Source organism: Lissotriton vulgaris, chromosome 8 (assembly GCF_964263255.1).
Source record: "Lissotriton vulgaris chromosome 8, aLisVul1.2, whole genome shotgun sequence".
In the NCBI taxonomy this organism is placed as follows: domain Eukaryota; kingdom Metazoa; phylum Chordata; class Amphibia; order Caudata; family Salamandridae; genus Lissotriton; species Lissotriton vulgaris.
Genome location: NC_141696.1, coordinates 1,281,020,775 through 1,281,045,125, shown reverse-complemented (window position 1 = coordinate 1,281,045,125; position 24,351 = coordinate 1,281,020,775). Strand labels below are relative to the sequence as shown.

The 24,351-nt window shown below is 46.5% G+C and overlaps 1 protein-coding gene across 1 annotated transcript in view; it reads right to left on the bottom strand.

The window, feature by feature from the left end:
* The window catches only part of XPO4 (exportin 4), a 451,711-nt gene extending 427,703 nt beyond the window's left edge, over positions 1-24,008 (bottom strand). Inside the window, exon 1 of the mRNA XM_086935208.1 lies at positions 23,819-24,008. Coding sequence (XP_086791334.1) covers positions 23,819-23,887 — 69 coding nt within the window. The 5' untranslated portion in view covers positions 23,888-24,008. The remainder of the gene's footprint in view (positions 1-23,818) is intronic.
* Positions 24,009-24,351: the final 343 nt, after the last annotated feature.

Sequence of the window (24,351 nt, the reverse complement as noted above, 5' to 3'; positions counted from 1 at the left end):
TAGAGATATTCAATCCTGTAACTGAACTTATAATTAGGAAAAATTCTCCGAGAACAGCACAAAAATATTTATTCTGGAATTTAAACTCAACGCTTGCTTATTTTAGGACGCATGCATCTCTTGCCTCTAAATGACCTTTTAGCAAACTGGTCTTGGAACCCGAATAATGGGAAAATTAGTAATTTGTGTAGACTGAGTAACCAGACTCTGGACCATGTTTTGTTTGTATGTCCAGCTTTGGCATCGAGCCGTCATCGCTGGCTTCGTCCGATGTTTTTGCAAAATTCTGTTAAAAATGTAGCATCAGCTCGAGATTATTTCCTCTGTCCTAAAATGAAGCAGTGTGCGTAAAACTATTTAATTATTTCAACTAATTTATGTATATATTTTTATTCTGTAATGACGTTCACACAAGATCGTGTAAAAAGTGTAGCAACAACTTGAGACTTCTAATTTTGGACAAAAAACGAAGCAGTGTGACTAAAACTTTATAAATAGATGGGTATTCTTTTAGCTAGCCTTTTAGCTATCTTTTTAATTTGCAAAACATTAGCATCTTAGTTTTTATTAATTTGCTTCTAGTACATTTTTTAGTGAGCGGTCTGCTATTGTAATGCTTTTTGCACAGGTGTCAATATACCCATGTTCTTATTTCTTTGTCCCTAATTTTAAATTGATCCTCTAGATGAACTGGAACTTTAGCTCTTTTATTAAATGAACTGCCAGCTTTTATAATGCCCTATGTACATCCTAGGAGCTGTAACGTGGAAAATATTAGGTACTGTATGACTTGGGCTAATATTGTTTGCCTCCACATATTTTATGTGGACCTCTTTGGAGTTCCAAATCTTCAATAAATATTGAATTGAAGCAGGACTCAAGGTGAGCAGTTTATACAGGGTGGAGGCAAGCGGAGCACTGCACACTGTCTCTGTCCAGTTAGATGCGGACATCTGGTTTGTTATGATTTGTGTGCGGATTTACAAAAATTATGTTACTTCCTCACTACGATTCTTTTAAGGCACTGTTGAAAAGTCAACGTGGGGAAAATTGATTTGCTTTATCAGCAGGGGTGATATTACAATTTAATATTTAAGGCTTGAGGGTCTTAAAGGATATGTCCCAAGTGCCTGAAAATGAGGGTTTATCAGGCTGACACCACTCTGGTCATATGGAAAGGAGTGTGGCGGATTGAACTGCACATATTAACTGTCCAAGTGCGTGGTTGGGAAACAAATATATTTTAAGTTGCTACGGGCCGGATCAAACCTTGTAGCGAGCCGGATGTGATCCACAGGCCGTAGTTTGGAAAACCCAGTTTTGGATGGAATGCTTCTGTCCCAAGGGATATTAATCTGCCACAAAATGTGGTCATATCCCATTGTGGTTCAAAAATCCAAACTGGATCTAGACCTATATATGTTTCACACTTCATTAAGCATGCAACTACATGATTGGAATTTATACACTGCTGCTTTTGCCCCATCTATTGAAACGCAACCAACACTGGGTAAGGAGTGTTTAGACCAGGGAGATATAGAATGAATATATATATATATATATATATATATATATATATATATATATATATATATATACACACACACACGTGTCGTCCTAGGAATAAACTTCACCTGCTGAATCAACCGTGTGGGCTTGTGTGATATCCGTTTCGCCGGATTTATCTTGTGGGAATATATATAAATATATATATATATATATATATATACACACATATACATACACACATATATACATATATACACACACAAATTTCACTAACAGACCATAATAAACATCGCACGACTTACGTGATAGGTGGTACCACCTCAAAAGTCATTTCCACAGCAGTTGCATGGTAGTATATGTGCTCAGGTTTGTGAAAACTGATAAAATATGGGGAAAAAAAGCAAAAATCCCTTTTACTGAAGTCCAGTTGGAGGACTAAGACAGGCACTCCACAGGTCTCTGATAATTACTGTTGCATACCAAGTAATGCTCGTCTCCAAGTACTTTGACCACTCCATGGCTTTTTCTACCGTTGACTACACAACACCACTCTTCATTTCAGCTTGCATAGGCATTACAGACAATTACATCTGAAGATTGTGGTTTATACAATGCAATAAAACACCCTTCTCCGCAAATTTTTGCCTTTTGCTGGGCCCTATATTTCTTGCGAATTTAAAACTTTGTACACTCTACCCCTGCTAACCAAGGGTAATGTGCCAATGCTCCCCCTTTAATTACTGTTAAATTGGGTTATATCAAATTTGCACATGTAACTCTCCTATAAATCCCTATTATATTGTGCAAAAGGAGCACCCAGGGCCTCCTGGAGGTTAAATGCCACTTGCCGAATTCAGCACCTAGTATGCCACACACTACAGTGTTCGTGCAAAGATGGCTTGAAATCTACCCGGTGTAGCCCGACTGCTGCAGTGTAAACCTGCCATTCGGCATGTTAACGTAACACATTTTTGACCTGTAAAATCTCCCATCTAATTGTTAATCAGTTATCTCTGTGAAGGCCTTGTAGCCCACAAGCAGGGAGCATGGTATTTAAAAGTGTGACAAGTAGAAAATTAGTACTACCATGTCCCTAGAGTGACAAGTCTCTCAAAGTTATTTCCGCAGTGGCAGTCCTAGCAGTCCTTTGCAAAAAATAAAATTAAAAAAAGAAGAGTACAGATTAAAATACTAATATCATGAGTAAGGGAACACCTAAAAAAATAATTAAATCACTTTTTTAGTTAAATGGGGAGGTTGGATTTTTTAATAAATGTTTAATAGGTGTGAAATGCCTCCATGGAACAAATAATAGCCTGACCTGTCTGGGCAGAGGACTCCTCTGAACTCCACAGATTCCACAACATCAAATCCTGCTTGACAGGTCAGTTGAGCAAAAAGTAACATTTGGGGTACACTTGAAAGAGTGAGAACAAGATGCCTAGCCAACTATTGTGTATGCAGTCTGGTTGCCGAAGGACCCTGCTTTTGTCCTACCAATCTTCTGTCTGTGGGTTTGTTGTGGTACAGCAACTGCAAAAAACTGGAGTTTAGTATTACATATTAGAGGACACTAGAATTACTATGGTACTACACACACACACACACACACACCAACAAATTTAGTACAGCCAAAGACATTTGCTGTTTTGTAAATGTACAAACGTGGCATTTTAGGCCGATAACAGGTGGACAGACAGGAACTGCTGCAAAACTATATAGGGTTACCCTAGGCACTTTTAACATGTTGGTTAGGGAAAGGCCTGGAGTCACCCCACCCACTAGCTAGTGCCAGGCATTAATGTGGCACTCCACAGCACCTACTTCCACTTTCTGGAACTGTGGAAGATCCGAGGAGGACTGTCTGTGACCTTGTAAGCCTTGAAGGACTGTATCTGATCCCTTTTGTAACTGGGACAAAAAAAGGGGGACTCCAGGGTTCAGTTGGCTGACCTTCTTTGGTTCAGTGAGACTTACAGGACTAATTCAGATGGTAAAACTTTTGCCCGGAATGAGCCAGGTTGGTGTATCCGCTCCATCTGACAATTAGTTAGGGATATTTCCAGTATCTTTAGATTTATCTGTTCAGTGCAGTGGTCTCTCAGTCAGCCTTTTGGTGCCTTCCTGAATGGGGTTGAAAATGTATGAGTGCAGCCACTGTGCATCTAGGTTTGTAGTCTACATTTAGCAGTGGCTCAATTTCACAACAGCAGTGGATCGTTTTAAGAATAAATAAACTAGCAGTATTAAAGATTTTGTTTTTGAGCCTGTTCTGTAGCAGGCACTGGTGGTCGAAGATAACACTTCTGCAAAGGACTAGCCTTGAAAGACCTTCTAGACCACAATGTCTGCTGCAGCTGTTATGCCAAAAGGATCATCATTAAAGATGTTGAGCTTGGAATTACACATTAGAAGCAGTGAGGCGACTGTCCATCTCAAACACCACGGAGTAGTACTTAAAGTAGAGAAAGCAATAGTTGCTCAGCTGCTTAACGTGCAAGTCCAAAGGGAGGCCAGAGCACTGATAGGGGAGGTGAAACAAGGAAGGGGAGAGGGGCGGAGGAACCAGTTCCAGTGAGAGGGGGCCTAGCCTCTACAAACGAGTTATTTAAATCTTTAAGAGCACCTTTCATGCTGGATACAATAAGGCCAGGAAGATATCAAACTTCCAGTTACAAAAAGTAAAGACAGCTCAAGAGGTACAAGTAAGGAGGCCAAGAAACACAAAAGAAAGTATCTCACCAAGAACTTGTTAAAATTCATAGAGATAACATACGAGCAGCTCTGTTTTGTTTAAATGTAGCTTACTATGTACGAACTAATTGGCTTAGAGACTGGGGGCATGCCCTAAGTCTCTTTTTGTCAATACCACAGCAATCCACCTTAATACGTATGGCCTACATAACATTGCTGTAAATATCTCAGAAAATAACTAATTTTACAGATCCAAAAGGATCCTTCACTAAAAGGCAACATTGACATTAGACCACAGAACGTGCAGGAGGAAAGTAGAGGAAATATTGAAAGAGCTGATAAAATAAATGGTTGAAGACAGACCTTTATAGTCACTCATGGTAAATATTATAGAATTAAATAGCCAGCATGCGTTTCTTTGCAGGGTTTTGCTAGAACCCCTTCTATGACCTTTAATAGAAATTGCACAAACATGTTCATAATGAGCTACAGGGCCATAACAACCCCCTGCACTCTCAGTTTCTAACCTTGTGTTATAAATACACTCAATACTGGGCTGTACTTGCATTGCACAATTTTAACACCAACCTTTCCATGACAAAGCTGTTGAGGGTTGTGTGTCAATTTAATAGAAAACTGATAGGTTGCAACATGAACCTACCTCAGGCCTAAAAATTACTCATAGTACTACAGTATTTAAAACGGTAAACGTTCTTCATCTTGCCTAGGGACTGTATTACCTTCTCAGTTTATAGATGTTAAAATAGTGAGGTTTTATTATTGTGCTTTTAAGGTTCTTCTTACCCTCCCCTCTAGTTTTATTTAGAGTAATTGGTTGGGGGAAAGCCATGTCAGCTTCACATCTGACATGGAGCCAGGAGATTGGAGTTAGCAGCAGCAGCCCGCCCTTAAGAGCAGGACCCCGCCCCACTCCATACGTTTTTAGGTCTCGCCTGTCGATGCGCATGCGCATGCGCATCGAGCAAGGCGAGAGTATTGGGACTTATCCGCTCTTTATCCACACTGCAAGGAATCGTGGCGATTCCTTGCAGTGCCCGTGACTTTTAAGCTCAATGCGCATGCGCATTGAGCTTAAAAGCGCGTGCACGTCCGTCTTTGTTTACCCGCTCCGCCCCCTCCCCTTCCCGCCGTGTCGCATTTCTCCTCCCCCCTCCCCTCTCCTCCGTCCGTCCCGTCTTGTTTGTTTGTTTAATTTAACCCGCTCCGCCCCCTCCCCTTCCCGCCGTGTCGCATTTCTCCTCCCCCCTCCCCTCTCTTCCGTCCGTCCGTCTTGTTTTCTTTCTCTCCTGCCTCTTGTGTTTTTCTCCTTCACTGTTGCCTTTTCTCTCGCCGGCTCGCTGCTGCAGATACTTCTCCGTATGTACATTTCCTCCCTGTCTTATCTCTCCCTGCATGGTGCGCTCCTCACTGGCTCTGTCCCCTAATAAGCTTAATAGGCCGGCTTTATTTAATTATCAGTGATCGCGCTCTGTTCTTTCAGGCTCGCCGGTACTGTATATTGAGCCCTCACTGCGGATTTGCCAGGACAGCGCTCCGTGTCCCCTCCACGGGCCCCTCCGTGGTCACGGACCGGTACCTCCCAAGGCATCGCTTCCATGTCCGTCCCCGCTACACCCCAGCAACCGCCTCCCCCTTGGCAACGCAGCCCGGGCGCGAAGGCATGCATGGCAGGAGTCCGTCAAGTGCTCAGCACTTCTTCTGCAATAGAGCCGGCCCTGCTCCTGGGGTGAGAGGAAGCCCCCCTGTTTCCCCATCATATTGTTCCCAGCGCCTCGGTTGTTGTGCCCGGCCCACTTCCTGCTCGGCTGGAGGACGGGAGGCCGCGTGGGACATTCCTTGCTGCTAGACCCCTTAATTGCCCTCTTGGACCATGACATGCTTCCTCCCTCCTCCCTACTTAAAGAAATGCTCACGATCGGTACCCACCCCGGGAGTGCACAAAACCTTTCCCCTACATGTCCGGCTTCTTGTCTCTATGAGCATGCGCCCTGCGAGGGGGAAGGTGTGCATCCAGAGTGGCCTGTCTGGACTTATTTATATACTTGTGCAGGATATCCTTGTCTTACCAATTCCTTTACTCTGCCGACCCCTTTTTCCTACCACTTACCCCTTACGCCGGGTCTTCTGTGGCTGCCTGCGTTGGTGCCCCATCCCCCCAATCCCTTTGGCGCCCTTCACTCACCCTCACCCTCAACTCCTCACTCACCCTCAACCCCTCACCCTCACCCTCACTCACCCTCAACCCCTCACCCACCCTCACTCTCACTCCTCACTCCCCCTCACCCTCACTCACCCTCAACCCCTCACCCTCACCCTCACTCACCCTCAACCCCTCACCCACCCTCACTCTCACTCCTCACTCCCCCTCACCCTCACTCACCCTCAACCCCTCACTCACCCTCAACCCCTCACCCTCACTCACCCTCAACCCCTCACCCTCACTCACCCTCAACCCCTCACTCACCCTCACCCTCACTCACCCTCAACCCCTCACCCTCACTCTCACTCACCCTCACTCACCCTCAACCCCTCACTCACCCTCACTCTCACTCATCCTCACTCACCCTCAACCCCTCACCCTCACCCTCACTCACCCTCAACCCCTCACCCTAACTCACCCTCACTCACCCTCAACCCCTCACTCACCCTCAACCCCTCAACATCAACCCCTCACCCTCACTCACCCTCACCCTCACCCTCACTCACCCTCCCTCACCCTCACCCTCCCTCACCCTCACCCTCACTCACCCTCACCCTCACTCACCCTCACTCACCCTCACTCACCCTCACTCACCCTCACTCACCCTCACTCACCCTCACTCACCCTCACTCACCCTCAACCCCTCACCCTCACTCACCCTCAACCCCTCACTCACCCTCACTGACCCTCACCCACCCTCACCCCCTCACCCTCACACAGTGCAATAGGTCTCGGAGCATTTGAGTTAGAGCTTTTAGAAATGTTTATGGCTTTTTTTTTTTAATTCTTTAGCATTGGCTACAGGAAACAAAAATGCTAAAGATTTACAAAAAAACCCATAAACAATTCTAAAAGCACTAACTCTAATGCTGCGAGACCTATTGCATTTCCAATGCTTGTTCAAGATGTGAAAAGTGCCTGCTAGGCTGAGCAAAGGTCAGTCGGGTATCCTTCATCACAGAGTGGGGTCAGCAAGAGTCACTGACCCCATACCACTCTGTGATATACTGGCTTTTGGAATGAAGGATCTAGGGACGCTCAAATAATGGTAGGACCAACTACACCTCTTCGAAGTTTACTCGAGAGAAGGGAAGGAGTGTGTCCTCCAAGTGTTCTATTATTATTGATTTTTAGAAGAAGTGCTAATCTCTCAAAGCAAGAAACATTTGATCAGTACACAAGAATGGAAGTAATTTTTTTGTCTTATTAATAAAAAATGTATATAAGTGCGCGCCTCCAGACTCTGCGCCCACGCAATCGGCGACAACTACAGCAACAAAAAGGGCCAGAATCAACAGACGACGCAAAGCCAACAGGCAGCTGTCAGATACCACGTATTACCAGATCTCAAACATAAAACAATATGATCAGGCCAGAGACTCCTTAAAAAAGATGCTCCATAAATACAGAAGTGAAGGTCTAATGCAGGAATTCAAGTTTTTAAATGTCGACCAACCGATCATGCCCAGGTTTTACTTAATACCAAAGATACATAAGGGTATCCTACCAACTCCGGGCAGACCGTTAATTTCTGCCACAGGCAGCATAGCAGAACATTTGGCGCAATTTGTCGACTATTTCCTGCAAGACCTGGTGACCAAATTACCTACTTTTATCAAAGACACTGGTGATTTTTTGAAAAAAAATCAAGGATATTCCATGGACAGCAAATTCATTATTTATAACTTTTGACATAGAAGCTCTCTATACGAGCATTGAACATCAAACAGGTCTGATAGCGCTAGAACATTTTTTGGGCACAAGACCTCTCCATTGTTATAACCATAACAAAATGATTTTAGAATTTGGAACATGGTGTCTCCATCACAATTATTTTGTTTTTGGTAAAGCTGTGTACTTACAGAAAAGGGGTGTAGCCATAGGGGCCTGCTTTTCCCCCAGCTATGCGTGCTTGCACGTAGGCTGGTGGGAGAAGTGGGTCCTCATGGGGGAAAAGCTTCAGACATTTTCGGAACATGTAGCATTATGGGTTTGTTACATTGACTATGTGTTTTTAATTTGGAAGGGTGATAAAGAGAGTGTCAGAACTTTTGTTTCAGGCCTTAACACTAACTCAGTAAACTTGAGGTTTACATCAAATATCAGTAAACACTCTGTGGACTTCCTAGATGTTAGGGTGTCTTCGAACAACAACAAACTATCCACCACCCACCATAGGAAGAGCACGGCGGGGAATTCGACTCTCCACGCGAGTCGTGCCCACGGCATGTCATAGACAACATACCCTATGGTGAATTACTCCGCCTTAAACGAATCTTTAACAGTGAAGAAGAATTCCTCAAATGTACTTCTGACGCACTGGCCAGATTCAAGGCTAGAGGTTATAGTGACAGGATACTCAATAAGGCAATTAATAAAACCAAGCAAAGGACAAGAGAGTCGCTTTTCCTGCCTAAACCTTCCACTAGTGACATGAGGGAAGATCCAGCAAATTGTAACATTAGGTTTATTACATCATTTAGCTGTCAGGAAAGAAAAATAAGGGCTATCCTGACCAAGAGCTGGCCCATTCTAATGACAGATGGAGTTCTATCATCCCAACTCCCAAGTAATCCTATTGTCACGTTTCGTAGAGGCCCCTCTATGAGGACATTAGTTTCCAATCCTTTTCCTGAACTACCCAAGAGCACATCTTGGTTTAAACCCCGGCTGGGTTTTTTTAAATGTTCAAGTTGCAGGGCGTGTAAGTTTGGCATAAACACCACCCAATACAACACCCCCTTTAGTTCTGTTCCATTGTCCAAAGGAAACTACAGTTGCAAGACAGAGTATGCTGTATATGTTCTGGGGTGCACCTGTGGCCTGAGATATGTTGGCAGCACCAGGCTACAGGTGCATGCCAGAATATTGCAGCATCTTCGCGAAATTGTCAACAATGACAGTTCATACCCAGTCGCGAGACACTTTAAAAGCGTACACAATGGAGGAGCTTCGCGGGCGACCAAGATGGCCGCGTAAGCTCGGAGCTCCGTGGACCGTCCGATCCACCGCAATCATCCTGCTTGAAATCCTGACCCACGTTGGTGGAACTGTAATGCTGGTGGCCTACTGAGGCGGGGACTGCAATCGGCTTCCAAATCGGTGGCTCCTGAGCAAAGTTACGTCGAGCTGAACTCCGCTCCGTGACGGTGCCATTGTCCCTCCGGACTTCGTCACTTCGCCACTTCGCATGATCGGACTGCGTGGTGCCCGCCTGCCGCCTCCTTGGTGAAGACACTGCGTTCCTGTCTTGCCCTCGTCGACCTGGTCGAGACTTCTTGATCCGTCTGTCTCACGGCTGTGGACCCAGACCTGCTGCCGCTCTGCCTTTGTTCTCCCGTACCCATCATGGCGGGCAGAGGCGATCCGGACAGAGCATCGAATAAAGGTGGTCGGGGCAAATCGCAAACACAGAACAATCGCATGGAGCGATATGTAAACCTCAAGTCACCACCTACATCTGGGGCCGTCTCTAAAGGGACCCCATCGACTAGCCCGCCGGATGGCTCGGATCCTACCCTCATGGACATCATGGGTGCCATTACTAGCCTCCGTGCCGACGTGCAGCAGCAGCACGAGACTCTGTCTCATAAAGTGGACTCCATGGCTATTGACGTTACACTTATCAGGGCCGACTTGGGCAAGACCAACGAGCGTGTGAAAACTCTTGATATTAAGACCGCCAGTCTGACCACGGATGTCTCCGAACTGCAGATTGAAGTTCGCAATCTGCGGTCGACTACTGATCTGTTCTCAAAGCGGCTGGAGGACTTTGAGGGGCGAGCCAGGCGGCAGAACGTCCGCATAGTAGGGGTACCGGAAGGGTCCGAGAATGGCGCAGCGGACCTGTTTGTGGAGGACTTGGTCAAGACTCATTTGGCGCCCTCTGGACTGAGTAATTTCTTCTCAGTGGAACGGGCCCACCGTGTACCAGGGGGCCCACCTAAAACGGGAGCGACACCGCGACCGATCGTGGCGCGCCTCCTCAATTTCAGAGACAGAGATGCGATCCTCCAAGCATCCAGATCGCATGGGCCGCTCCACTACCAAAATGCGGAGGTGCACTTCTACCCGGACTTTACCAGGCTGGTACAGCGTCAGCGGTTGAGCTACGCGGGGGTGAAAAGACGCCTCAGAGACATGGGTCTCAAGTACTCCATGCAGTTTCCTGCGAAGCTCCGCGTTGAATACAAGGGACGTGCCTTCTTTTTTGACTATCCTGAGAACGTCAGCGAGTGGCTGGACACGGTTTCGCCTGCGCGTGATGAGCAGGAAGATGATGTTGGGGGCGGAGCGGAGCGGCAAGAATGAACTGGGAGCTGATGCTACCCCTGCCTCGAATGACCGCCGGACTGGTGCTATTGTTGCTTCTTATTCTCTCCTTTATTTTCATGGTGGGTGGCGGGACGATTTCACGGGGATTCCTCACTCCTCTGGGTCTTTTGTAGAGTAGTTAATGGGGCGACAGGCACACTGCTGGTTGGGGGGGCTTTTTAGTCTAATGCAGGGGTGCAGGGTGGGGGGGTTTGTTGGGCACGTTTATGGTTTGTGTTGTTTTCCTTTCTCTTTCTCTGGTGTGGCACTGGGACAATGTTGCTTCTGAAGTGTTTCTGATGCGGGTGTCTCTGGGTTCTGGGTGGGGCGGGCAGTGAAGGGATGAGGGGTAGGATGTTAAGAATTCTCAGTTGGAATGTTAACGGGTTGGGTGATCGGATCAAGAGAGGGGTGGTGATAAAACTGATTAAACGGCATATGCCAGATATTGTCCTTCTTCAGGAGACACACTTGGTGGGCAACGCTTGCAAAGCTCTGAATCGTAAGGGTTATAAAATGGTGGCACATTCGGGGTTCTCTTCCGGCTCCTGGGGGGGCGGGCATACTTGTGCGCGCGTCCCTTCCCCTAGAGATAGATACCACCTTGATTGACGATAGGGGGCGGTACGCCGCCGTAGCTGGTAGATGGGAAGGGCGTTCCCTCACGTTGTTTTCTGTGTACGTCCCCCCAGGGCTCCAGTCTAGTACTTTTCATGACCTTGGTGGTGCCATCTTGTCTATGCCGGCTGGTCGTTTGATAGTGGGAGGTGACTTTAATTCCGTTTGCTCCGGTTTACTTGATCGCCAACCGCCTCGCGACCTACGTGGCCCGCAGCTGTGGCTGCCGTCCTTCCTTGAGTCTATTGGGCTGGTGGACGGGTGGCGACTTTTACATCCCACGCTCCGCCAATTTTCCTTCCTGTCGGGTGCACACGGGAGCCTTTCGCGCATAGACTATGTTCTCACATTAGCTTCGGACGCACTTGCCGTTTCCGAAGCCCGCTTTCTGGCGCGGGGCATATCCGATCACTCCCCTCTGTGGGTCTCCTTTGATTTTGGAGCGACTCTGTCGGAACGTCCGGCAGTGATCAACCCATGGTATTTCCGGGATTTCAAGACCCGCTCCCTCCTGGCCAAAGCCATTGATCTTTACTTCTCCGAGAACGTGGGCTCGGTGAGGTCGGCCGTTACACTCTGGGAGGCCTTTAAGACGGTGCTCCGTGGCGAGGCCCAGGCGCTCGTCGCTGAGACCCGTCGAACTAGAGACTCTGACATGCTGACTATCGAGCAGGAAGTACTGCGTCTCGAGGCCCAATTGGGACCCGAGCCTGACCCCTCTGTCCTCCATGCTCTCTCGCTGAAACAGGCGGAGTACCACGCCCTGGCTACTGATGCCGCTCTCATCCTGGCCAAGGAACAGCGAGGCCGTATTTACGATGTGGGCGATAAGGCTGGGAAGTTGTTGGCTTGGCTCGACAGGAGGGAAATGGCCAGTCGTGTGGTGCCCGAGCTCGTTGGAGACGACGGTGTGGTCCTCACGGACGCTAGCGCCATTGTTGACTCGTTCGCTGGCTACTTTCAGGGGGTCTATGAGTCTGCCTCTGACTTTTCAGAGGCGGACTCGTCGGCCTTCCTCTCCGACATTGACCTGCCCTGTCTTTCCGAGGAGGAGAGAGAGGACTTGGATAGAGACATCTCTGCTGAAGAGATTGACCTTGCGATCCGCTCCTTAAGGACCGGGAAGGCCCCCGGGCCTAACGGTATACCGGTGGAATTGTACAAAATCCGTTCGGACGCGGTCTCCCCTCACCTCCGTAAAATGTTCTTGGAGTCCTTTGAGAGAGGCTCTCTCCCCCTGGATCAACGACTAGCTACCATCGTGGTCATCCACAAGGAGGGTAAGCCGCGGGACGTTTGTCGCTCGTACCGTCCCATTTCTCTCCTTGACGTGGAACCCAAGGTCCTCGCCAAGTTGCTGGCTAATCGCTTGGTTGGAGTTATCAGCGATCTCGTGCACCCCGACCAATCTGGATTCATCCCCCACCGAAACACAGCCCTTAACTTGCGACGCCTCCATGGTGTCATGGCCAGGGCCCATACTCTCGAGGAGCCGGCTGTCCTAGCGTCCCTGGATGCCACTATGGCCTTCGACTCGCTCGAATGGCCGTACCTGTGGGCAGTGCTGACCAAACTCGGGTTTGGACCTGTTTTTGTGAGCTGGGTGAAGCTCTTGTATGCGGACCCGATGGCCAATGTCACGGTCAACGGTCGCCTTTCGGCGCCATTCCCCCTGCGCCGAGGTACCAGACAGGGCTGCCCCCTGTCCCCCCTCTTGTTTGCCTTGGCCCTTGAACCACTTGCGGCACTATTGCGTGCGCATCCTGACTTGCGAGGCATTACATGGGCCCCTGGCTTTGAAGACAGGGTCTCCCTTTATGCCGACGATATACTGCTTTACCTGACTTCCCCTGCAGATCCCTCATCGTGGCCTGTGATGTCATCAGACTTTTTGGGCGCTACTCTGGCCTGATTATCAACTGGGCCAAGTCCTCCCTTTATGTCCTCAAGGGGGATACTCCGCGTCTCCCCAGAGGCTGCGGTATCCAGATTGCCACGCGCGGTTTCAAATACCTGGGCATTTACATCTCTGGTAATCCCAAGTTGAGACACGACAACAACCTGATTCCTCCTCTGCAGCGGTTGCGGCGTGACGTGGACCCTCCTTGGCCGCGCCGCTCTTTTCAAGATGATGGCCCTGCCCAGATTCCTGTACGCACTCCAAAACGCCCAAGACCCTGTCCCGGCCCGTTATTTTCGTGACCTCGAAGGCCTTCTCCGTACCCTCCTCTGGGAGGGTCGCCCCCGCGTTGCCTTTCACAAACTCACGCTCCCCTGGTATGATGGGGGCATCGCCCTCCCAGACGTACGCCGTTACTATTGGTCCTCGCAGTTAGCTGCCCTGAACCATGGTGTCTATGGCCCAGTGGCGAGCCCCGGTTATGCCATGGATAGGTGGCTGATGGGCGATGGCAATTATTATCGGGCCCTATACTCGAAGTCCTTCGACCGACGGTTGACGGGCCCCACCCGCACGGCGGTCCGCACCTGGCGAGCGATTACTAAGGCACAAGGATGGCAGGGCAGACTCACGAAGTTCACTCCCCTCTTTGATTTCGACATCCTGGGTAGACTGTGGCACACCAAGGGATTTGATAGGTGGGACCTTATCGGCATTAGTAGGGTTGATGATATGCTCTCTAAGGGCTCGATTAAGACCTTCCCCCAGTTGCAAGCTGAGTACCAGCTGGGCGCGACAGAGTTTTTCCGCTACGCTCAGCTGCGTCATGCGCTGCTTTCGGCCTCTCCGCCGGACGGCGTCATTCCCGAAAGTTCCCCATTGGAGGACAGGATCCTAGATGGGCACATGCCGGACAGTGCAATCTCACTCTCCTATAAAAAATTAATCAATGCACGCACGGACCTCCTCCTTAGTTTGAGAGACCAGTGGGTAGCAGATGGCCTTGAGTTGGACGATGAGGATTGGCAGAGCGCGGTTTCCTCTCCTAAGGAGGTTGCCATTTCTTCCCGTCTTCGCCTCGTACAATTTAAGGTCTTGCACCGGGTGTATATGACAGGGCCCCGACTGATGCGCATGGGTTTCTCGCCTGACGGTCTCTGTCGCAGGGGCTGTGGGGCTCCTGCCACTTTTCTACACATCCTCTGGGACTGTCCGGTGATCGCCTCCTACTGGAGAAGGGTACACCGCGTTATGGAGGAGGTGACTGGCGTGGCTGCCCAGGCGGAGGCCCGTCGATGCCTCTTGAACGTATGGGAGCCTTCTGACCACAACGTTGCACAGACTAGGTGGGTTACCCTTGGGAACATGGTAGCTAAGAGGGACATAGCCCAGAGATAGGGTGCGGCCGAGGCCCCCCTGCTGGTTCAGTGGAAGGCCAACATGGACTGGTGCATGTTCAGGGAGAAGACAGTCTATGTGGCTAGAGGGAGACCTCGAACTTGGACTAAAATCTGGGGAGCATGGAATGAATACAGGGGGGATGTGTGCTTACCGCCTGAACCAATCAGTCAAAATGACAATGTTTCTCCCTAACCTGTGACGCCAACTGAGCTCTACTGTAATATATTCTCCCGATACCTTCCCCCTCCCTCCTCTTTCCCCATCCTGCTACCTATCCTCGATACGTGTTTCCCTGCCTCATACCCTACCCATCCCTGACACCCAGCGTCGCATTACTCACGCTGCCACTTTCGCGCCCGTGGGCGCTTGTTGTTGTGTTTATATCATGTAAAATTAACCTTCGACGATTATGTCTCAATTGTTTGACACTATTTTTCTCCTTCCGTTTTGCTGCCTTGCCTCCGGGATGTCAGGCTGATTAGCTGTGTGTTCTGATTTCAATAAAGGTTTTCAAAAATTAAAAAAAAAAAAAAAGCGTACACAATAATAACCTACAGTGTCTCACTTATTTTGTGCTCACCTCTATACCCAAACCCCGCAGATGGAGACAGGGACAAAATGCTTTGACAACTTGAATCAAAAATTATTCTAGAACTAGACAGCAAGGTTCCCAAGGACTTAATGCGACAGAGGACCTCTATCATTTTTTGTAGGGCTCTACGAAGAATGAGGGGGTGCTGACTACTTATTGTAATTCTTTGTATGCTTCTGGGATCATAACATCTTAGTCCAGATTGCCCCCACCCTGATCAGTACTTTTATGTAATGATAGAATTTGAAATGTTTTTCTCTCTTATCTTATTTTTTAGAATCTTTTGAATCACTTTTTAAGACACAGGGTAATACAGATATGGCTTATTAAATCCAGCTGTATAAGTTTGATTCACCACACCATGGCAGTTATTGTTGGTTCCCCCTCAAATCATTCATTTTTTCCATTACATTTACCCGCTTTCTCAGGCTTAGGTTTTTTGGCTTTTTAACACATTGGGGCTGCCATCTAAATGAGATGTCCCCAATGGGAATTAAGTTGGTTTCCCATATTCTAGATCTAGCCATAACAGTACTTAAATTATCAGCATATGAAGCACTAATTAATTTCTTTACATTGCGATATTTTGCACATTCCATTAATGGAAACAATAGTTTTTAGGAAATATATACTTAAAATCCACTCGGAAATATCATAAGATATTACTGTTAACAAATGATAAACAATTTGCACATTTTTCCATTGTTTACAAATGCGATATTTTGCACTTTCATACTATGCTGCTAATTAATCAATTTTTTAGATCAGCACTGTATTTACCTAGCTTGTCAGAACTTACATTTTCTTTTTGCATTTATGCAGGTATACATGTTCATCAATGAATTTAATCAGAAATATGTTTGTTTTAAATTACTAATGTGAAATTGTTGTATATTGATTTGAATGAAAGGGAACCTTACAAATTTCCATTCATGGAGCCATGTTCACTTTATAGTATGTCGTTTATGTCTACATGTCACATGGTGTGCACTAAAGCATATAAGAATACCGCTCGAAACGCGTCAGTCCGCTGCGTGCTTTTTTTAACCTGGTGCAATAAATCATCTTGCTTTTCTTTGGGATTCGCTGGTCTTTTGTTCGCCACAAGTTGGAGGTTCAGGATTGTTTGTTTGGACTTATATATATATATATATATATACACACACACACATACATATATATACACACACACACAAGTTCAGCACTTCACACTGCAATGCTTTGGTCGCAGTCAAGGGAAGATATAGTGATTGTCTTTAACCATTCGCAATTCGATAAACATTTGCATCTGAAAACAATATCCATCATTGTTCATAGATTGGTGCAAAGTAATGTTAAAGTGCTTCAATGATTACAATCCATACTAAAATATTACACAATGGATCTACCTTGCTTATTCCACTCAACACCACCACTATTTGTAACAGAATTTACTAAAATCTTACACAGTGGTTCAACCTTGCTAAGTCCACTCAGTACCTTTACAGATTTCAAAATTACACATTTGTGCAAAACTCAAAATTTCTTAAAATTCATCAAGTTGTTCTAAATAAAACTAATACATTTCATTATATGATGAGTAGCACCAAGGTATACTTCTACTCCATGGTAGTCTATAAACACCATTAAACGAAGGTCAACATATTATCCACCAAAAGCAAAAACTTGATAAAATCGACATATCAGAGGGATGGATTTTCCAGATAAGCAAAGTATAATGGCTTGACGGCATGTTCTCACACCAACTTCAACAATGGTTTCAACCAAGTTCATTGTACTTGGAGTAGACAAAGGAAGACAGACTATATACAAAAAGATTCTTTTGGATAGCAACCAAGTTTACAGCAGTTTGTTGGCTATTGTTGCACCCACTTTGGGGTGCCAACTTTGGTTGAATACCTGCCAAGTCTTAACTTGAGAAATTAGTCCCCCATGTGTGGTATGAGGTGTGCCCTTAAATGAGGCTGGACGACAAGTTTTCCTACTGAATTGATAACTGAGTCCAAGCATACCTTTTTGCCGCTAAGCTCTCTATCCATTATGAAAGATACAAAATTTGAGCTTAATTTTAAAGGATCTTAAAAGAGGCTTAATTTGTGTCTGAGGGCCATATGTATCATCAAACTATTTTGCATTTCCTAAATAGCGAATTTTAAGGAATCGCTATTTAGGAAATGCAAAATGGTATGTATGAACAACATCTCATTTAATTTGCGATTCCTTAAGCTTCCTTAATTGCGAATTCGCATTTTGCGAATTTGCAATTAAGGAATATTTTCCAATGCATTCCTATGGGCCAGGAGGCCCATAGGAATGATTTCCAAATAATTCTCAAATTGCGAATTCGCAAATTGCTAATTGCAATTTGAGAATTTTTGCAAGGGTGCAGGGGTGTCTCAAGGACATCCTGCTGCACCCCTGTAAATTACATGTGTGTGCATATGGCGCACATACATGTCCAATGGGCATGTATGTGCGTCATATGCCACCCTCACAAATGCACAATTGTGCATATTTACAAGAAATCGCAAATTACCACCAACTACATGTTGGTGGTAATTTGCGATTCCTTAACCAAAATTTGCTAGCCAAAAATGCTACATACATAGCATTTAAGGAATTGCAAAATTGCGATTCCCTAAATGCTATGGCAAAATAAGGAATCGCACAAGTTTGCAATTCCTTATTTTGGGAATGTTTCATACATCCCAAAACGTGCAAAAAGGCCGTTTGCGATTCGCAAAGGCCGAAATTCTGCAAATTTCGGCCTTTGCGAATCACAAAAGGCTTGCTACATATGGCCCTGAGAGCCTGAATGGCTGGTAGAAGAAGGTATGAAGGCACTCAGATAAGTAGGATCTCTTAACGCTTGTAAAATCATGGCTTGTAAGTTCTTCCCGAACAAATTGGCTAGGGAGCCGGGTTCAGATAAAAACAGGATATGTAAACTTTTTAAAAAGGCAACCGGTCTCACTAGAATTTGGCTTTGTAGGCCAAACTTCATCCGAATTTCCGCATGACTTATGTTCTTTGTGATCTTGAAGAAGGATTTGAAAGCTTTAATTTGTAGCACGTTCCAGTAGAAACCATGGCCAAACTCCAGAGAAGATTTTAACGCATACAGAATGCCTCTGCTTGCCTCATCCTCGACATCCCATCACCGCCCACCCGAGAGACTTGCAGTGGCTCCCCGTCAACAGAGGATCACCTTCAAGCTCCTCACCCACGCTCACAAAGCACTCCAAAACGCCAGACAAGTATACCTCAACAGACGACTCACCTTCGACACCCCGAACTGCCAGCTCCACTCCGCTGACTCATCCTCGCCCCTCACATCCACTGAACGACCTCCGGCGGCAAATCATTCTCCCACCTCGCTGCCAAGACATGGAACACCCTCCCCATCCACTTGCGACAGACCCAGTACCTGCTGACCTTCAGAAGACTTCTCAAGACCTGGCTGTTGGATCAGTAGCAGCACTCCCCTCCCCCCACCCTCACCCTTTAGCAGCTTGAGACCCTCACGGGTGAGTAGTGCGCTCTATAAATGCATTGATCGATTGACTGATTCAATTGCCATTCCACTTACTTTCCATACCAATCTCTACAGCTCAACACCTTTCACTCAGCCGAATTACTTGGCTTTGAGTTAAAACCTTCTCGTCTGGACTCCCTGGTAGGAGTAAAGTGTTATACCCACTCCACCCCCCCATAGGACCTGCCACTAACTTTGTTCACTCCTTGATCGAATTGAAAAAATGAGGGTAGAATAGTAGTAGGGGTGACCCTACTACTATTCTACCCTCATTTTTTGTCCTAGGGGACTTTAACATTAGGATGGATGACATCTCAGATGCTTCTGCTTTGATGAAGGCAGTTGGTCTGACATAACCGGTCAACGGCTCAAACCAAAAAGACTGTTATAACACTGACCTTATTTTTGCGTCATATAAGTTGATTACTATTGATATAATACTACCTCCGATTTAGATTGATCATTTTCTTATCCTTTTCTGTCTTCATATTTTTGATTCTTCACAGTTCACGTCCTTTCTGACTAAAACCATCTAGGGGCCCCCAAAGTCACTTTCCACCTGCCTTTTCATGGCGGGGACCGCCAGGTTAGGGCAGATGGAAAGCGACCTTGTAATCCCTATGGCGGTGCCTGAGCAGAAGCCGCCCCTATTGCCGGGATTACTGTTCCTCCAACGGTCTGGCGGGCTCCTTGAGCCCGTCGAATGCGTGGCGGATGGTCTCTGCCCCAGATGCCTGCGTCCGCCGCAGAGACTGATGGCAGTAGGACCGCCACCAGCGCCGGCAGCGGTTCCACAAGCATCGTACTCAGGCCCCAAGTCTAAATTAAGAGTTCAAAAAAAGTTATAATGCCTGCATATAAGCTGCTAAAGCGGATTATACTAGTACAAAACTCAATTCTTTAAACACATCTAAACATCTTTTTTCTGTAGTCCAGACTCTAGCAAAAACATCTTACAACTTCAATGCAGTCGAACATTCCCAATAGCGCATGATTCCCTCTCACTTTATTTTGAGGAAAAAGTTGCAAATATAGTTACAAATCTCACGGCCCCGGCAAATCTGATCAATTTAGAATCACAAGATGACCCTATTCAACATGGAGTGGAGATGGACAGTCCATCCCACTAATTAAAAGTCTTGGCTCTCTCCAAGCCAACGGATTTTGTAGCCTTACTAATTCCTTAACCTCAGGCTCACCCTTGGATCCTCTACCCCTCAAGTTTTGGGAACTGGTATCAAATCATGTAATGCCTTCCCTCCAATCTGTTAGTAATCTTTCATTATCTACGGGTGTAGTGTCATTTGACTGGAAAAAAGCCATGATGGTTCGTCTCTTGAAAAGACCCTCAGCGGACCCATAGGTATGTAATAATGTTTGACCTCTCTCAGAAAAAAAAATGGAAAAATGTGTCAGACTTCATTCTAATTTTCTCAAAGATCACAATCTATGTGATATGGCACAATCTAGCTTTCGGCCAGTTCCAGGCACGGAATCGGCTTTGATAGCCAAGTTAGATGGTCTTAGAATAGCAGTGGAAAGGGGTCATTTTGTAGCCTTGGTGCTAATAGACTTGTCTGCTGCATATGATACAGGCAATCATAACATCGGATTTCTAGGCTATGGACAGTCTGTATTCGTGGTGTGGCCCTTAAGTTGTATTCATCCTATTTGGCTGGCAGAACACAAGCGATAGACAGTCTCCTTTTGTATCCAGGTTCAGAGAAGCAGGGCAGGAAGTCCCTAAGAGCTCTTCCTTTAGACCGACTGTTTAACATCTGTCTGAAACCTCTAGCAAAATTAATGTTTAGCCATGGAATTGCATAAACTACGCCGATGGCACACAAATTATTTTTTCAGTAGATCAATCTAGTCCTTAACTGCTCAACCACTTTTATAATTGTCTTAGGGATTCTTTTGTTGGCCAGGAGTGGATTCACCTGCATTCAATGGAAACAAAATGGAAATGTTCCACTGCCCCGTCCGCTAGCCCCCTCTTCCTGTATCTGTCAGTTTCTGGCCTCTACCTACCAACTCCGCCATGGCTGCATCACCAGTGGTTCATAACCTGAAGGTTTATATGAATGTAGATTTGTCCCTTTCTACTAGAGGGAGCAAACACTCTTCTACACATCTATATCTTTTAAGAACGCTATGCAAAACATTACTGTTTCTCATCTCAAAATCGACAGAAAGTGGTCCAGTCACTTATTTTGATTTATCTGGACTATTGAAGTCCTCTGATGTTCGGGGATCCCGACTATATTGTCAAACAGATGATTTGGATTCAGACAGCTGCTGCCAAGCATGCGCCATCCAGTATTTGCTTTTCTTCTTCAGCAGTGCACTGTCTTCCTCTCTCCAAGAGGATTCAGTGTAAGTCTTTGTGTATAGCACACAGAGCATTACATCAGTCCGGTCCTAGTTTTTTTACAATCAAGATTTTGTTGTTACAGACCTTCTCATCCACTGTGCTCTGCACAACGACATGCTTATTGTTCCTCAAGTGAAAAGATGCCAACTTGGCAGACATTCTTTCTCGGTGCAGGCTGCAAAGTTATGGGGCTCTGTCTAAACAATTACACCAACTTGACGAACTCCTGAAGTTTAGTAAATTCCTTAAACTTGCCTTTATACACTTTAATAAATTCTGCTTTTGTTTGCCACTGTTTTAATCAGTTTTTCACTACCCTGTCTAAGCGCCAGGACACCTCTGGATAAGAGTAGCGTTCTACAAGTGTAAATAATAATAATTATAAAATAATCATCACCACTATACATGGGAAGCACTTGGACATTCTCCTGAGCATTGTTCATGCAAGCTTACATAAAACCTTTCAAATAAAACAAACAAGCATGGGTGCATAGAAAGTGCATATTCAATAGTAGATAGCATGCGTTGCGGAACCAGAGAGCTAGGGATAATTTAGAAAGAGGAGGTATTAGGAGAGGAATTTTAGCTCTTTTGGACAGACAGGAATGTGATAGCAGTCTCAATCAAGGGGGAAGTTTATTCCAGATGGCGGAAGCAAGCAAAGAGAACTGCCTCACAACAGCACTACTTATTATTGTAAGACATAACTAAGAAACGTAACCATTAACTCGAACAGAGAGCCGTTTCTATGGACATCAAACAAGAAATTGTAAGCTGGGTCCTGTCAAAGAAAGGGGGACGGGAGAAGCACAGATGTTGCGCCAATGGTCCTCTAAAGTCTTCTCACTCCAATTTGATTCTGGTGATGGGGTAAGCATTAAATCAGTCACAAACCTTTCTTAGCGCTCACATTTTGCTAAACAACTATAAACAGGGGGTTAGATACAATAAACACTACCCTGGTTTGTGCCACAGATGACACTGAAGCACTATATGTATTCTCAAAAGCTATCCGTGTGCTATTTGACATTTGTGCAGCCCACAACAGTTGATCATGAAATCCACTTAAATCAGCTTGATGTCTAGATTGGAATAACAGGAGTTTTTCGACTTTAGTCTCAATTACCCTACTTATCTTCAAATCCAGTCCAACCACACCATACCTTTTGCAAAAATGGACTGAAACGTTCCCAGAAGCAGTGATATCCAGCTACCTCTTCAAGTAAACATACCCAGTTCCAGAGATCACCTCCAAACAAAGTTACATTTGAAAGCGCGCTGGCGACCAGAAATCCATTTCTGTGAGACAAAGTCAAATAAGAAGCAGAAACATTACTGAGTTTCTGAAGAACTTCAAAGTTGGCATAAATAGGTCACAATCAGAACCAGGTGGGGATCCAAATGGCAGGAAACTAGATCAACACCATCTTTGCCTGGTCCAGGTTGCCATATAGATTTCTGAGCCTTCTTGGTTTACTCCCATCTTTCTTGGATTTCACACACTGAGCATCCTGCTGCTCTTGTGGCCACACTGGTGCTGTGTAGCTGCCTATATGTTTAGACCTTCTTATAATTAAATATTGCCCATGTAGCCGTCACATTCCCTCACCTATCACACCAACAGGCACTCTGTCCCATTAACACAATAACCGCACCTCTGTGGTCGCCACACACAAGAAAACACTTTCTATAGGCTTAAAACAAAAACCTCACCCTTCCAAACACACCGTACATGGTACCAGCTTGCGATCCCTGTGATACATTTTATTTGAAAAACACCTGTTGAATTATTTTCAGCTTATCACACTTTGTAAGACATTAACCTGTGGCAATTTTAGAGTACACAAATACTGTGATCACCCTGCCCAGAGTGGGTCTTTCACCAACAGACCCCACAGCAAAAGAACGCTTAAAGTTCCCACATGAAGGGCAGATGGATACAAAGTATGTATGTGGCATCCATTGGGACCAGGAACCCCCGTCCAGAGAGCCAACAGCTCCTGCAGACTGAGTGAAGGGGTGTACAGAACTAGAGTGAAGGGGTGTACAAAACTAGAACATTTATGAACGCGTGGACTGAGGGTTGAGAATTATGCAAACATCTGGGAAAAGCATGGGGGAAGAATGTTAGGCTGAAAGTGATTGATTTGAAGCCCAACTGTGTCCGTGAATTGAGTGGCTGTTTGGGGGCAGGGGGGTAGAAGTAATACCACTTGAGACTTGCCAAAGCTTTGGCAAAAACGCGCTTCTCAATCCTAATCATGGGGCAGAGACACTAATGACCCAGGAATAGCGTCAGTGAATGAACACATTGTCTGTACGGTTACACATGGAGGTAATTGTCTCATAAGAAGAACATACAACTCTGCTGAGGAGGCAGCGCATAGAAGCTCTGCAGTTGTGGAAGCACTGCCTATAAGCAGCGCCTATACACCAACACCCCGGAAGGTGGACTTTTTGAAGGGAAAAGGCGGAAGCAGAACATTACAACACTAACACATGGTCACTGACCAGATCCTCCTGGAGGGGGTAAATGGACCCTGGCCTGTCTATCTGGCTCCCTGATAGGTTACCTACAGGTCCCCCTGCCCCTACATTCGCTGTGTCGCGCTGCCCCCGCCTTCCTCCCATCCCCGCGTTTGTCGCAGCCTACTCCTCACCATGAGGACTTTGGCCGCGGTCTCCAGCTGGGCGATCACTTCTGCAGCGCCCGCCACAGCCGCCATCATGGTCCGGGCTCAGTGACGCGCCGCCTCGCCATGCTGCATCATGGGATAAGGCGCCGCTCCGCAGAGCTAGGGAGGGCCAGGCAGCACACACTGCAGCCGAGGGGCCCGCCGCCGGGGAAAGGGGAGGGGCCGGGGAGGAAGGGGCGGGCCCCCGAAAAGGGCGTGGCTGAAGGGAGTGGGGTGGAAGGGGCGTACATAACTGAGGAAGAGGCGGGGCTTATAAAGCAAGGGAAGACTTTACAGCGGAAAGGGAGGAGCCTCATAGGGAAGAGGGGGAGTCGACTTGGGCAAGAGGCGGGGTTTGGAAGATATGGGCGGGACTCCAAGAGAGGCGGGCAAGGGCATGGTTTTGGGGAATACAAACTTGGTTTAGGGGATGCATGCAAGAGGGTCCTAGGCATCGTGTTTTAAACTATCTGTCTTGAAGTAGCAGGGGGGAAGGTGGTGTCTGACACGCTTTGAGT